Source organism: Oreochromis niloticus, linkage group LG13 (genome assembly GCF_001858045.2).
Source record: "Oreochromis niloticus isolate F11D_XX linkage group LG13, O_niloticus_UMD_NMBU, whole genome shotgun sequence".
NCBI classification, from domain to species: Eukaryota; Metazoa; Chordata; class Actinopteri; order Cichliformes; family Cichlidae; genus Oreochromis; species Oreochromis niloticus.
The window spans coordinates 8,182,799-8,197,530 of NC_031978.2; the positions used below are offsets into that span (position 1 = coordinate 8,182,799).

At 42.8% G+C, this 14,732-nt stretch overlaps 1 protein-coding gene across 1 annotated transcript in view; it reads right to left on the bottom strand.

Annotated features, from left to right (window-relative positions):
- The window catches only part of LOC100704657 (ABC transporter G family member 23), a 106,074-nt gene that overhangs the window by 8,218 nt on the left and 83,124 nt on the right, over nucleotides 1–14,732 (bottom strand). The window contains exon 20 of the mRNA XM_019366593.2: nucleotides 5,799–5,958. Within this exon, the coding sequence (XP_019222138.1) occupies nucleotides 5,799–5,958 (160 nt within the window). The remainder of the gene's footprint in view (nucleotides 1–5,798; nucleotides 5,959–14,732) is intronic.

A 14,732-nucleotide genomic window follows, 5' to 3' on the forward strand; every position in this document is an offset into this window, starting at 1 on the left:
TCACAGCAGGCTGTGAAATATTTTTTTCCTGTTTCTTTTCACATTCCAAATCAGGTTCAAAGTTCAGTCTGAGCAGCTGAAAAACTAATCTCACTTCATGGTGCATTTAACAGCTCTCCTGCAGAAATCACTTCATCAGCACGCGGATTTTGCTTTGAATTGCAGATGTTCAGAATTCCACCTTTTTTAAGCAAATCGGGACTAAAAGCTAATGTTTGATAAATGCTCAAAAGACTTGAGAGCCCACCGCGTCCACCTGCTACACTAGAGTCCTCCTCAAACCTTTTCCATTAGCACTTAACTCCTCAACACGTCAAATGCTCAACAGACTTAACTAATACCAGTGAAGAAGGAAATTCAGCAGTGTTCATGGAAATATTGTAATATGGCTGGAAGATCCAGAGCAGAACAGCAACAGGATGAACACTGCGGTGGAGAGATTTTATTCACCACTGTTTCCATCCTTTTAGGCTACAGCATCAAAGTAAGAGAAAGTCTTTGAAGAATTTCTTATTAATCGATGTGGTCTGACATCACAGATAAGCATTTAACAAATATGCAGAATTAGTAATACTTTGTGTTCTACGTCCTGATCGGATGTAGACCACTGTCAATCAATCTCCTCCGTGCCGTGTCTCCTGTACAGTACAGAATGCATTCAGCTTGTCAGATTTACATAAATCTGCGATCGCTAGCAGTGTGACTCTAAAGTGCCGTACTGCATGTTTGTAAGTTTTCTCCCCAACAAACACAACAATGTCGACAAAACATTTTGCAACGTCAAAGGCAGAGGAAGATGCTATCCATTGTACAAAAAGTTGGACTTCTGGACATGTTAAAGGAAGGTAGAAGTTACTGTATTTTTTGGACCATAAAGCACACCGGATTATAAGGCGCATTAAGTAAAACAAGACAGTCAGATAAGTAAAACTTTACTCAACTCATTCTTCTTGCTTCCTCTATATGTTACATGTCTCACACTGATATACAACCGTTTTACTTACTTTTTCTTCCTTTAAATTGTCTATTTCTGGAATTTGCTTGGAAGTACATGTGTTTTACTGGTTCGTGTGGTTGTTTTACATGGCCATTGGGAAGACTGGCAACTACTTTATGGAATTACAAAGAAGTCTTATATGTTAAAACAAAATGGCTATTATGTTGTAAGACTGTCACTTGGTGTTTGTTCTCTCTGTGGTATCACTTCCAGCACACAGTGAGGTTTTTGTGTAGCTTATCTGTGTAGCAATTTATCTAAAAACTTATAGATAACTTCTTATTTCATAGTGTAATCTTACTCTCTGTGTATTCACTCGCTAATTTATAGTCACAGTATTCACTTAGTGTTTCTTTAGGGGTTCCCTAGCTTAGCTTAGCTCATAGCTGACTTCCCAGCAGCATGACCTCTTCACCTGTCCGTCCTGCACCTTCCTGCTCATTGTGTCAGATGTTTATTTAATCCTCGGCCTCCTTTAGCAGTAATGATACTGTTAATAAATGTAGCCTATTTGCAGCTCTGGAGGCCAGGATCACTGAATTGGAGAATCGGCTTCGCACCCTTAAAAAACCCGTAGCTAGCCAGGCCCTGTAGCCGGTGCAGCCGAAGGTAGCACAGGCTCTGCTAGCTGTCCCGTGGCAGCCTCTCCCGAGCAGCCGAGGAAACAGGATTGGTTGGGTGATGGTGAGGAGGAAGCATAGTCTTAAACAGAAGCCCAAGGTATACCACCAACCTGTTCATGTGTCTAACTGCTTTTCCCCACTCGACACACCCGCCGGGGATCAAACTCTGGTAATTGGTGATTCTGTTCTGAGACAGGTGAAGCTCGAGACACCAGCAACCATAGTCTATTGTCTTCCAGGGGCCAGAGCAGGCAGTATTGAGGGAAATTTTCACATTTTTCTCAATTTAAAACTGCTGGCTAAAGGTAAACGTAAATTCAGTAAAATTATAATTCACGTCAGCAGTAATGACACCCGGTTACGTCAATTGGAGGTGACTAAAATCAATATTGAGTCAGTGTGTAACTTTGCCAAAACAATGTTGGACTCTGTAGTTTTCTCTGGTCCCCTCGCCAATGCTGCAATCACAGCATTGTAAGACGGTGAAAGATGTACCCTTAGGCCCCCACCTCAATTCAGAGAGGGTCTTTCCTATTTCATGTATCTCCCTGCTCAAACCAGTGTTCCTCTCTGTGCAGGATGTGTACATCCTCATCACTGAAAGAGTGTCCAGTGTAGGTGTAAATAGACTGTGGAGTCTTGGCCTGATGAGTTAGCTCTTCTGTGTTGTGACATCCACTTTGCCAGAGGTTGTTTGGTTTACCGATGCATAACTTATACCAATCCTCCTGGCATTTAACAGCGTACACTACATTAGTCTGTTTGTATCAGGGGATCCGATCCTTGGGGTGGACCAAATTTTGGTGCAGCGTGTTTTGGGGATTTTTTGAGCCACAGAGACACGTCTCAACTGTTCCAATACTCCTGACACATAAGGGATCAATAAGGGTTTTTGCTTAGCAGCAGTTGTCCTTATCTCCTGGACAATGTTCCCTCTAATTTTTCATGTGTCTGAGCGAACGCACAAACTCCCTGAGCGGTCCCTTGGACCACTGTGAGCAACAGCAGACGTGTGCACTGTGGTCACGCCAGCATCGAATCCATCCAAGTTACATGGTTTATTAAAATAATCAAATTACAGCATTTACATTTATGTTAGACTACTTTTAATTAACTGCTTTAGCCCACTTACAATGAAAATTTAAAAAATCTTGTTCATGACCTGTGTAGTATGTTAACACTATTGGAAGTAAAAATAACTTGAACTCCAATTTTGAAAACACAACTTTTTTATTTATTTTTTATAAAGCTCTGACTTGTATTATGAGTCTGTGGTCTGGGAGAGAGTCCTGTAACTGTCTGCAAAATACAGTATATAATGACCAATGTTGGGCAATTAATTATATAGTTACTTCTTCAAAAAAGTTACAGAGTTGGACTACTGTAATTCATTGTTATCAGGATGTCCTAAAAACTCCCTGAAAAGTCTTCAGTTAATCCAAAATGCTGCAGCAAGAGTACTGACAAGGACTAGAAAGAGAGAGGATATTTCTCCTATTTTGGCTTCCCTTCATTGGCTCCCTGTTAAATCCAGAATTGAATTCAAAATTCCTTTCCTAACATACAAAGTCATGAATAATCAGGCCGTCTGATTATAAGGTTATCGTAATGACCTTATAGTATCATATCACCCTATTAGAGCACTTCACTCTCACAATGCAGACTTACTTGTTGTTCTTAGAGTATTTAAAAGTAAAAAGAAGGGAGACCCTTCCGTTTTCAGGCCCCTCTTCTACGGAACCAGCTTCCAGTTTGGTTTTGGGAGACAGACACTATCTCTAATTTTAAGATTAAGCTTAAAACTTTCCTTTTTGCTAAAGCATATAGTTAGGGCTGGACCAGGTGACCCTAAATCCTCCCCCTTGGTTATGCTGCAATTCCCATGATGCATGGAGTATTTCTTCTTCAGTCACCTTTCTCACTCACCATGTGTTAATAGACCTCTCTGCATTGAATCATACTTGTTATTAATCTCTGTCTCTCTTCCACAGCGTGTCTTTTGTCCTGTCTTCCTTCTCTCACCCCAACCAGTCGCGGCAGATGTCCGCCCCTCCCTGAGCCTGGTTCTGTTGGAGGTATATTCCCTTTTTGTGGCTTTTACTCTGTAGTAAGTTATTTGCATATCATCATTTACAGAAAATACAATGATGATAAACAAAAGACATTCGATAAAATGGCTGACACGGTAGACGACTAACTTGACTGTCTGTGAATGTTTTCAGTCATCCAGGTCATTGTAATCTAAGGAGCTTGGAAAGAAAAGTGTCTGGAATTCTTTAAGTTTCTTCAAGACGTTTCACCTCTTATCTGAGAAGTTTCTTCAGTTCTAAGAGCAATTGGTGGAGAGACCCAGATTTTTAAGCCCTATTGGTAGTGTCCCCAAGAGGGTTGTTGACCCATTATTGATCATCTGCCTAATCACATGAGCCAAGGCGTGGAACCAGGTGTAGGTCACTATCAGCCAAGGTTTCAGGTGAACCCATTATGAGACCTTGCCCCATCATGTGACTTAGTGAGATCAAATGACCCAAGATGCGAGTGGGCCATAAGGATTCTTCACAGTGGACATAGATGGCTTCTTTTACTCCTCTTTCACACCATCTGTCTTCTTCTCTACTGTGCTGTGCACATTAAGGAGCATGAAAAGCTCAACACTGAAGTTTCAGGGAAGCCACCCTCTGGAACACAAACTTGGAGTTATCAGGATCCTACAACACCAGGTAGGGAAAGGGAAAGAGGGAAAGAAAATGAGCACACACATGTAAAGAAAGCTCTTAAAACATGTGGTTATCTCAACTGGGGTTTCATCAAATCAGCAAAGATGCACAGTGAAGAAGATGCATGACGGACCTGACCATGTTTCAACACTTTTCAGCATTTTCCTTAATTCCAGTTGTCGTCTTAATACACACATGGGCGCAGCTTTTCAACAGCATCCTGCACATAACAACAACAACCATTCAGGACCCAGTTCACTCCTTTTATGCTGGGGAGGCATGATGAGCTGATTGAGCTCAGGTGTATCAGCCTCCCCCATAGCTGCACCATGAACCACACCCTGCCACACACAGAAAAGAAGGTCAAACATCAAATTAGGGACAAACAGACTAACAAATGGAACAACACTGTCATCCCTTATGCAGCAGGTTTATCACAGTAACTCAGGAGAGTCTTCTCCAAGCACAACATCCCAGTGTACTTCAGACCCAGCCATACACTCCAAAAACAAAACTGGTTCATCCCAAGGACAAAACTCCGAAACACAAACTAAACAGTATAGTATATTCTGCACAGTGCAGCGAGGAGTGCACAGACCTCTACACTGGAGAAACCAAACAGCCACTTCATAAACGCATGGCACAACATAGAAGAACCACCTCGACTGGACAAGACTTGGCTGTCCATCTGCATCTATAGGACAAAGGTCACTCTTTTGAGAATGCCAATGTTCACATTTTCGGGCAGAGAAGGCAGACGGTTTGAAAGAGGAGTGAAAGAAACCATCTATGTCCACTGTGAACGAATATCTTTGAACAGAGTGGGTGGCTTACAAAACCAACTGTCTGGCAACTGTAATCCAGTTTTGAGATCCCTTCCTGGATGCCTTAACATCCACTCACATCTTGGTCATAATGCTTGGTTCATTTGATTTCAGTGAGTCACACTGGTTGGGTCAAAATCTCACAATGGGTTCAACCGAAACATCTGCTGAAAGTGATGCACACCTGTTTTCACACCTTGGCTCATATGATTAGGCAGATGATCAATAGTGTATCAACGACCCTCTTATTAAGGGACACTCCCAATAGGGCTTGAAAATCTGGGATTCTACACCAAGTGTTCTTAGAACTGAATAATCTTCTCAGACAACAGGCGAAATGTCTTCAAGACACTTAAGTCCAGTCCATTTTCTTTCCAAGCTCCTTAGATTACAATGACCTGGATGACTGAAGTGTGAGACTTTATTTCCACATGCATCCTCCTATAGTATCTAAGGTTTTGAGGTTATATTTCAACTTAAAAAAAAACAAAACACCATTTGCACCATCAACAAACACGCTTATATCCAGTTCATAACATCGAAGAAGATTTAATCAGATTCCCTGATTCAATGATGCTCAGACTTACTGTGCTTTTGAAGGCATTTTACACTCACAACACTCAATCTTACTGCTTACCACCAAGTAGAAGATTGGGCTGGAACAGTCCCACAACGGCCTGGAAGGCATTCTGCTCGTCGTCAACGACAGATGAAATGACGAGGCCGAATGAGATGCCTGTGACACCCTGCAGCACCATCAGAATTATGATAAGCACCAAAGAGCCTTCATTAGGTATCTGCAGAGAGAGAGGGAGAAAGAGTGATGAACAAGGATGAGGAAAAGATAACAAGGCTGAGTAAGTTGTAGGGATGGGTACCGGTGGTTCTGACATAAACGGTAGTAACCAGACCGAAAAGCAGCGCACATTTCGGTGCTTTATTTCTGCGCTATTTTTTTTTTCTTGAGATGTCATACACTTTGGATTCTAGCCAATCATTTTACCTTTCCAAGGATAGTAGGCTGGCCCAGGTACGTACGTTCTTTTAGAGCAGAGCTACAGATTAAACATGCCCAAGGCGAAGCGGTCAAAAGTCTGGCTGTACTTCACAGCAAAAGATGCAAACTCAGCAGCACTGCAACAAGTGCTTTAAGCTGATACTGTCATACTGTCAAAGGAGGTAACACCTCGAATCTGATGAAACACCTGGCGACGCATAGCGTTTTGTTAAAAGCCGAGAAATGCACCGTATTTGATAGCTTGCTGCAAGACCTCACACCGAGCTAATCTACTGTGGGTGTGGTGCCTGTTATCGGACCCGGAGTTAGCAACATCCCCCAAGAACCCGAAGAGGAGAGTCCTGGCCCCTAGCCCTGCCAGTGTAGCAGAAATGATGACGGATGATGATGGCAGCAGCAGCCGTTCTTCTCTGCGTGAGTAGCTTAATGTTGTTCGTGTGTAATTTACGTTGAGTAGGCTAACCACGTTATTAAATTAATGTACATAAGGTGAACTAGCAAACACCGTCGGCTGTCTTCTTGTTTCATAGAGTGAGACCATATATGCCCTATAGCTGCAGAAAAGGCTAACATTGTTATCTTTTTACAAAAAACAGCTAAACATGAGAGGTTTTCGGACAAAGTTTGTGTTTTCCATTGTTTAAGCACTAGTTCCAACCAAAGGAGGTATGTTGTATCAATAGAAAAGGCTAACTTGGTTATCATAGTGCAGAAAAAAAGAGACTGCTAAAAATAAAAACATAAGAGGTTTTTGGATAAAGTTTGTGTTCTCCATTCTTTAAGCACCGGTTCGAGCACTGTTTAAGCACCGGCACCATTTCAAAAGTACTGGTTTGGCACCGGTATCGGATAAAACCTAAACGATACCCATCCCTAGTAAGTTGAGGGTATTTTCACATTGAAAGCAGCAGCAGACCTAAAAGTGGCAAAAAGCTAAAATAAAGCAGTACTTCCTGGGCAAATGCAGAAAGAAAACCTGCAGTCAGCTGAGACTGAAGAAGTCACTTGGATGAGTGACGAAACTCAACAGAATTTTAGCAGAAACACAACCAACTTTCTCGGATTGTTATTGATGTTTTCCAATGAAAACCTTTCCAACACAACATATTCCTGCACCATTAAAGGTGCAAGTAAAACTAAATGTTAGTTTCCATAAATAACAAGGAAAAATTGTTTCCACCCTGACTCTATACCAGTTAAATTATCCTGTGATGTTAATATGTCGAAATCTAAGTCTAATCTAAGCGTTAAAGAGTGTTTTGTAAAATCAGGCACTGAAGAAAGGAGTTTAACTGTCTATCACAAGTCTGTAATGTTACAGGAGTGCAATTCTAAATCACCTGGGGCAATGAGGACTCTGAATCAGTGGAAAACTCTTTTAAGTAACAGAGGAAAAGACGAGAAGATGAGTGAAATGGCAAAATAGATCATTGTCACTCAGTCTGCCATCTATTTAGTTATTTCCTGTGGCCTCTCATTCCATTTATGTTGATTATTGTTCTTAGTTCCCTGTCTGTTTTTCTAGTCCGTCCCTGTGTCTCTCTGATTCCTTTGTGCCATGTCTTTGTAGTTGTGTCACTTGAGTCTTGTCTCCTCTTTCTGTTTGTTTACTATTTCACTTCTGTTCTACTCACAAGTCCTGTGTTCTGAATCCTTTTGGGCCCTAAACCTGCCTGCCACACAGGACCACATGACAATATTAATAATAATAATTTTTAAAAAAGCACTCTGATGTTCTGGACTTCTCTTCAGCCAAAAATAACACAAGAAATGGAAAGAAATATAACTGATAAGTAACTCTGGTTGGGGCTGTAAAAGAAATATTAAATTTTTTTAAATCACATAAAAACAACACAACAGAGACTGGCAGTCTCTCCTCAAAAGATTTCAGGAGATGAAGTTCCTTAGCTAAACCGTGTGTGTGTGTGTCAGCAGCCTCCATGGAGTGTACACTTCCCGTGTCCCCTGACAACGTGCAAAAATAAACCTGCACCAAGAGACCACATGATCACTTGTTGCCACAGCAATCAAGGTCTGTTGTTGTGGTGATCGGTCAGTGATCCTTGGATATGGCTGGAGTGGGAAGTGAATCATGGAGCGGTGTGCTCTTTGCACTTGAGCACCTTAATTGACACACACACAAACACGCAATTCTATGCGTGTGCCCCTCTCTGATGTGTGTGTGCTATCCCTCTCCCTGTGATAGCAGTTGCCTCTTGGAAATGTTGGAACACTGAGCTACTAGTTTTGATGTTAGTCTAGATGTTGGGTGTCAAACAACAAGAAATATCCAGTTCATGTAACCCCTTTCACTAGGGTAGTAGCATTCCAGCAGTTCCCTATTCACATCCGTTTCTCCACTTATACCTTCTTGTTCCAGTAGCCTACTTCTCATCAGTATGTCCTGATTCCTTAACACCTGACTCAGACCTTGTTAATACAGCCAACATCCCAGCATCAATTACATGTCTCTCACTCATGTACCAAGGTAGGCTTTGGATAGTATGGGCCTGGACTGAGGACACTGACTTGAAAAAAAAATATATATGTGAACTGTTCTGTCATAAAAGTTTATTTCTTTCCACAGCTTTATTGTGAACAGATTCGGAGCATTACAAGAAAGTGGAAAGTGACCTGGTTTCTACTGTCATGGTCCAGATAAGGTACCTGTGTTTTTCATCAGTCCACTTGCTCACTTCACCTGACAGAAATCCCAATCAACAAGGCAGTATTTAAGAGTAGTGTCAACATCTCTTCTCCGCAAGTTCATCAGCTAACCTCACATTAGTAACAAGCCGCTTTTGGGTTTTTTTCATTCTGTGTTTTACTTACCTGGTTTTCATTGTGCCTCTAGTCATCTCTCTGAACCATAATTCCACTAACCTGCATCTTGCATTCTCAGGATGCTGGTCGCACATTAACTTCCTAAGACCCGAACTCTTCCACGACATGCATTTTTAATTTTTCTTTGATATTTGGGCTGATTGGGGCCCGATGAATGTAAAAACAAAGAATTTCCAGATTTTTTTTTTTACCTTACTTTTATTTTTAAGAGAAATGAGAGCCACAAATGAGGATATTCATTTAAAATTTGATAGAACAGTAGCAGTATAATGTCCTCGTAAGTGGATATCAGGCCCATGTAGAGCAAAATTGAGTATTTTGGTCAAAATAACCAAAAATGTGATGTCCACATATGTGGAGGGCAGGTCCTAGGAGGTTAAGACACTCGGTCTGTTTCACATTCCCAAATTCACTCCTCACCACCTGCCTGCCCTCCTGCCCTCCGGATAAAACAGGTCGAACTCTCTTCACGTCCCACCTTCCAGAACGCTCACTCAACCAGTCCCTCTCCCCACCCTGAGCTTCACACACTCCACCTGCCAGGTTAAAAGCAAACCCAATCAGTATCACTATTTCCAGGCTCAGTTTTCCTCCGCTCCCTTCCTAATCGCTCTTTCCCTCTGTCCGCAGTTCCAGATTCGCATCAGAGACACTTCACTAGTTATTTCTTCCTCATGCCCTTGCATATCCTTGTGTTTGTCAATAAAGCTTGTTCATTTCAATTCAAATCAATTCAATTTTATTTATACAGCCAAATCACAACAACAGTTGTCTCAAGGTGCTTTATATTGTAAGGTATACCCTACAATAAAACATACATTGTGAGAATCTTTATAGCTGTCTTTGCCTATTTGAATCTGCACTTGGGGCCACGTCCTGGCATTCAGGCCCCCGTAACAGTACAAACTGGCCAAATGAAAGATGGACCCAGTAGATCCAATCCGGGCGGTGATCTCCAAGCAGGGAATACTCTGTAATCACAAACAATTGATACAGTTCCTACTAAACCAATGCAAGTCTATCAGTGACACGCCTAGCCAGATCCCCACCATTCCTATGTCTGCTCCGTTCCCTGCTCCTGAGTGAGTCGTTTCACCGTCAAGGCAAACTGGCCACTCTGAGCTCTCTCCGGAGGAACATGAACGATATTTTCCCACCCACAAATGTTTCTATTGTAGGTATTCTGACTATTTCCTCACTGTTTGCCCAAATCAACCAAAAGACTCCACCCACCGGTAAGTCCTCGAAATCTCTAACTCATTCTAAACCCAGCTTATTATTACCTGTGTCACTAAATGTAAACCAGAACACTCATTCCCTACATGCTTTTCATTCCGGCAACCACTGAGAGGTTCTCACATTCTTTACATTTAAATTTATGTCCAGACACTCTACTAGTTCTTGGCTACGCTTGGCTAAAAAAGCATAACCCAATCATAGGCTGATCCAGGCACAAGATTGGTAGCTGGAGCCTCTTCTGTCTGGCCAACTGTCTCACCTCAGCTCTTCCCCCAGGACCTTCCAAACCTCCACCCATTGAGCTGTCCCCACCAGATCTCTCGTTACTTCCTCAGTTGTATCATGATCTTCAAGAAGTCTTCATTAAGCATAAAGCACTGTGACTACCACTCCACGGGCCCTGTGACTGCGCAATCAACCTCATCTCCGGAGCTTGGCTACCTACCAGCTGGCTATACAGCCTGTCCCAGCCCAAAATGGAGGACATGGAGAAGTATATCCGGGAGTCCCTTGCGGCTTGCAAAGTTGTTTGTTGCAAAGAAAGATGATATCCTAATATTCGCCAAGTCATTTCAGGAACATCGTATCCATGTTTGCTCTGTGCTGCAGTGCATTGTGGAAAACAGTTTATACAAGACTGAAAAGTGTCTCAGCTGCCACTTTCCTCAGTTACATCTCGGCGTGGGGGGCTAAGATCCAAACAGTGAAGGAGTGGCCTGCTCCCTTGTCACGCAAACATCTCCAATGGTTTCTCAGCTGCACCCGCTTTTATTGCCACTTCATCTGAAACTACAGCCAGGTACCTGCACTGCTCAGGCAGGATCATTTCCTTAATTAAACAGCATTTCTTGGGTCTGCTTCAGCCACTAGCTACTCCCCACCAACCACGGTCGCATATTGCTGGGTCACTTTCGTATGTGGTACTGAATCCGATACATAGCCGATGTTTTAGAAAGTGACTGCTGTTTGAACGGTCATGTCGCATTAAATCTGTCTTTTACGTCACTGACACAAGACAGATGCCAATTATCAGCGCCAGAGAAGCGCCCGAGAAGACATCGCGAACGCTTCCTGGCCATCCAGTGTAGATGTCAGTGAAACTGTTGGGAAGACAACGTGAACATTTTATTTGTACTCTATAATCTGCAGATTCTGACAGAAATCTGCAACTATCCTTTGAAGCACCGCTCCTCTCTAAAACAGCAATAAGGATAATTATTAGGTTATTTACATTATTATGTAAATAACAAAATAACTTAAAGCAAAAATTGGGAAACGTAAAGTCCAAAGTCTTTATATTAAGGGCCATCAGTCAAACAAAATTGTTTGCTCTGGGTCTAAACAGAGCGAGTTGTGTGTGACGTCTTCTTTTGCGCATGCGGGCCGCTTTGAGTGTTCACACTAGAGCGCGTTTGCTGTCGCATTTTATTTGTAGTGTGAACAAGCAGACAAAAAAATCGGATTTGATCAAAAAATCGGAATTGAGCATTAAGACCTACAGTGTGAACGTAGCCTTTGTCACCGGTCTGCCTGTTTCCTCTGGCAGGTCGCTTATCGACAGGTTCTCCAAGTCCCCCACTTCATTGCACTGGATAAACTGTCTATGGCATCCGAAACTGCAAAACGTCTGATAGATCATGTTTTCAGGCTCCAGAGTCCACCCTCCGCTGCATCACCACACATAATCCGGCAACCTGACTTACACACCTTCCATAGGTTGAGTATGCGCACAATTAACTCACCTCATCTGCAACTGGTCTTTCCCCATTATAAGCATAAGTAGGTTACCAAGAGCTTACCATTTCTTTAGTTTAGTATCACCTGCAACACTGCCGCCATATCTGAACTCAAACTTGAGAAGCTCGAGAAGGCTATGGACCAGCAGCAGATCAACTGCAGTAGTAGAAGGTATGACTTGCTGCCAATGACATTCCCCTCAGGTCACTCTTCTGCAAGTTCACTTCACGCTACATTGGACCTTATGAAGCTGAAATGATCACCAGCCCCTCTGCTGTCAAACTGAAGCTTCCCTCATCCATGCTCATACAACCTATGTTCCATGTGTCGCAGCTCAAACTGGTGCATTCCAGCCTCTGATCAGTCACCAGGAGACGACCCTTGAGGGGTGGGGTACTCTCATGGTTAGCGTGAGCTACCCGGGTTTTCCATGTTTTTCCCGTGTGTGTGCCTCATGCCAAAGCCCTCATTAGTCCACCTGCTGGAGATCCAGGACAATCAACAAGGCAGTATTTAAGACCAGACATCTGTTCTCCACACCGATTGAAAACAAAAACAGAAAAAATAAATTAATGAAACAAACAGTGAGGCAACATCTGTTATACTATGAGGTAAAAACAACAGTGAGCTTTGTTTATATAACCAAACCGTTCTTTAGGCTTCTATTTAAAGAAGATGGCGCCAGCAGTATGCACGGCAACACGTCAGTCAACTCTACTAGCTTTGCTTTGGCTTTCGCTAGCCTTATCCTTTTCTATTTTATCCCAAAATGCCCTCGCTTTGCGTGTGTACAATCACCAGTTAATCTTAGAAATCAAAGCATCGTATGACCTGGCTCTTAAACAAACGGAGACAGGAGATGATTATGGGCCTCCTCCACCACTTTTTGAGCCCTATATTCCAGTTTATCTGTGCCAACACTCCTACACCACTTCTTGGAAGAAGCGCCCGAGGAAACGAGGAAAGCGGGCTGGTACACTCATCAAAGTCCGAGCTCTTCTCCGTGCTTCTCATGGAACTACTGGACCAGCAGAGTGCATCTTTAGATGGATCCTGCCTGTTGTCCCTGGAGCTCCCACGATACTTGATCCCCCACTCTCAGCTTTCTATTTCCCTAAGCGGCCTCGGACCCGTGGATGCGGTGTGGACCACAGAAATCTTCGCACACTTAACCGAGCTGGAACATCTGATGTTAGGATCTACACACTCCAAATGGCTCTACTAAATGTAAGATCATTAGCAAAAAAGACGTTTGTATTAAATGACTTCCTAAAGTCACAACAGTTGGACTTTCTGTTTCTGACAGAAACATGGCTTCAACCCGGTGAGTCTGTAGCTTTTTCGGAACTGGTTCCTCCTAATTTCTCATTCTTCAGTCTCCCTCGGCCCTCTGGTAGGGGGGGAGGCTTAGCCACCGTGTTCAACGCTCGATTTCATTGCCATCAAACATTACAGCACGACTCATTTTCTAGTTTTGAACTCCAGCTGTTTGAGTTACACCTAAACTCTGCTGCGCCTTTGCTGTGTGCCCTCCTATACCGTCCTCCCAAGTTTAATAAGGATTTTATCAAAGAGTTTTCAGGTTTTTTGGCTGGAATTGTTCTTAATTTCGACAGTTTTTTAATCCTTGGTGATTTTAACATCCATGTCTGCTGTGACTCTAAACCTTTGGTCAAGGACTTTTTAAATATTATTGACTCTTTTAACTTGACCCAGTGGGTTACCGGTCCCACGCATGAAAAAGGTCACACACTGGACTTGGTGCTCTCCCATGGGCTGGATGTGTGCATCACGGAAATATCCGAGTTGCGCATCTCCGATCATCTTCCTGTGTTGTTCACTCTAACGCTGCGCTGCTCGGTAGATAAGCCGTACGCTCCAGCGCGCAAAAAGCGAGCGCTTAATGCTCTAACAGCGCCCGCTTTTTCTGCTGCCTTTATGGATTCTGGAATAATGAACTCCAACTGTAAAAGTGTTGAGGACCTTTCGGACATTCTTCATTCTACCTGCACTGATATCTTGGACTTTATTGCTCCGCTCAGGACTGTGCGCGTTAAACATTTATTAGAGCCATGGTTGAACGAACATACGCGCTCCCTCAGACATGACTACAGACGCGCCAAAAGGAGATGGAAAAAGGACAGATTGCACGTTTCCCTACAGATTTTAAGGACTCGTCTTTCTGCTTACCAAGAAACTGTAAAAACTGCAAAGACAAAGTTTGTCTCAAACTTAGTGTCAGTAAACAGTCACAGGCCTCAGGTACTTTTTAATGTCCTTAATCGCTTTCTTAGTTCACGTGATAATGCTGGAGTCATTTCTTCACCAAGTATGTGCGATGATTTTTAGCATTTTTTAATGACAAGATTCTATCGATTAGGGCTCTTGTCTCGTCGTCTGCTGCTTCAGATCCGAGTCTTTCTCCTGTGTGCTCAGCTGTCTTAGAGCAGTTTGATCCCGTCTCCCTTAATGACTTGACTGCGGTAGTTAGTAACCTAAGATCATCACACTGCCCCTCTGATTGTCTCCCTCCAAGCTTGCTTAAAAGCACTTTTAATACTGTTGGGCCTTTTATCCTGAGATTAATTAACATGTCCCTTGCTACAGGCTGCGTCCCATCATGCTTTAAACAAGCTATAGTTCAGCCTCTTCTTAAAAAACAAAACCTGGACCCTACTGTTCTGTCCAACTACAGGCCTATCTCAAAGCTTCCTTTTCTATCTAAAGTCTTGG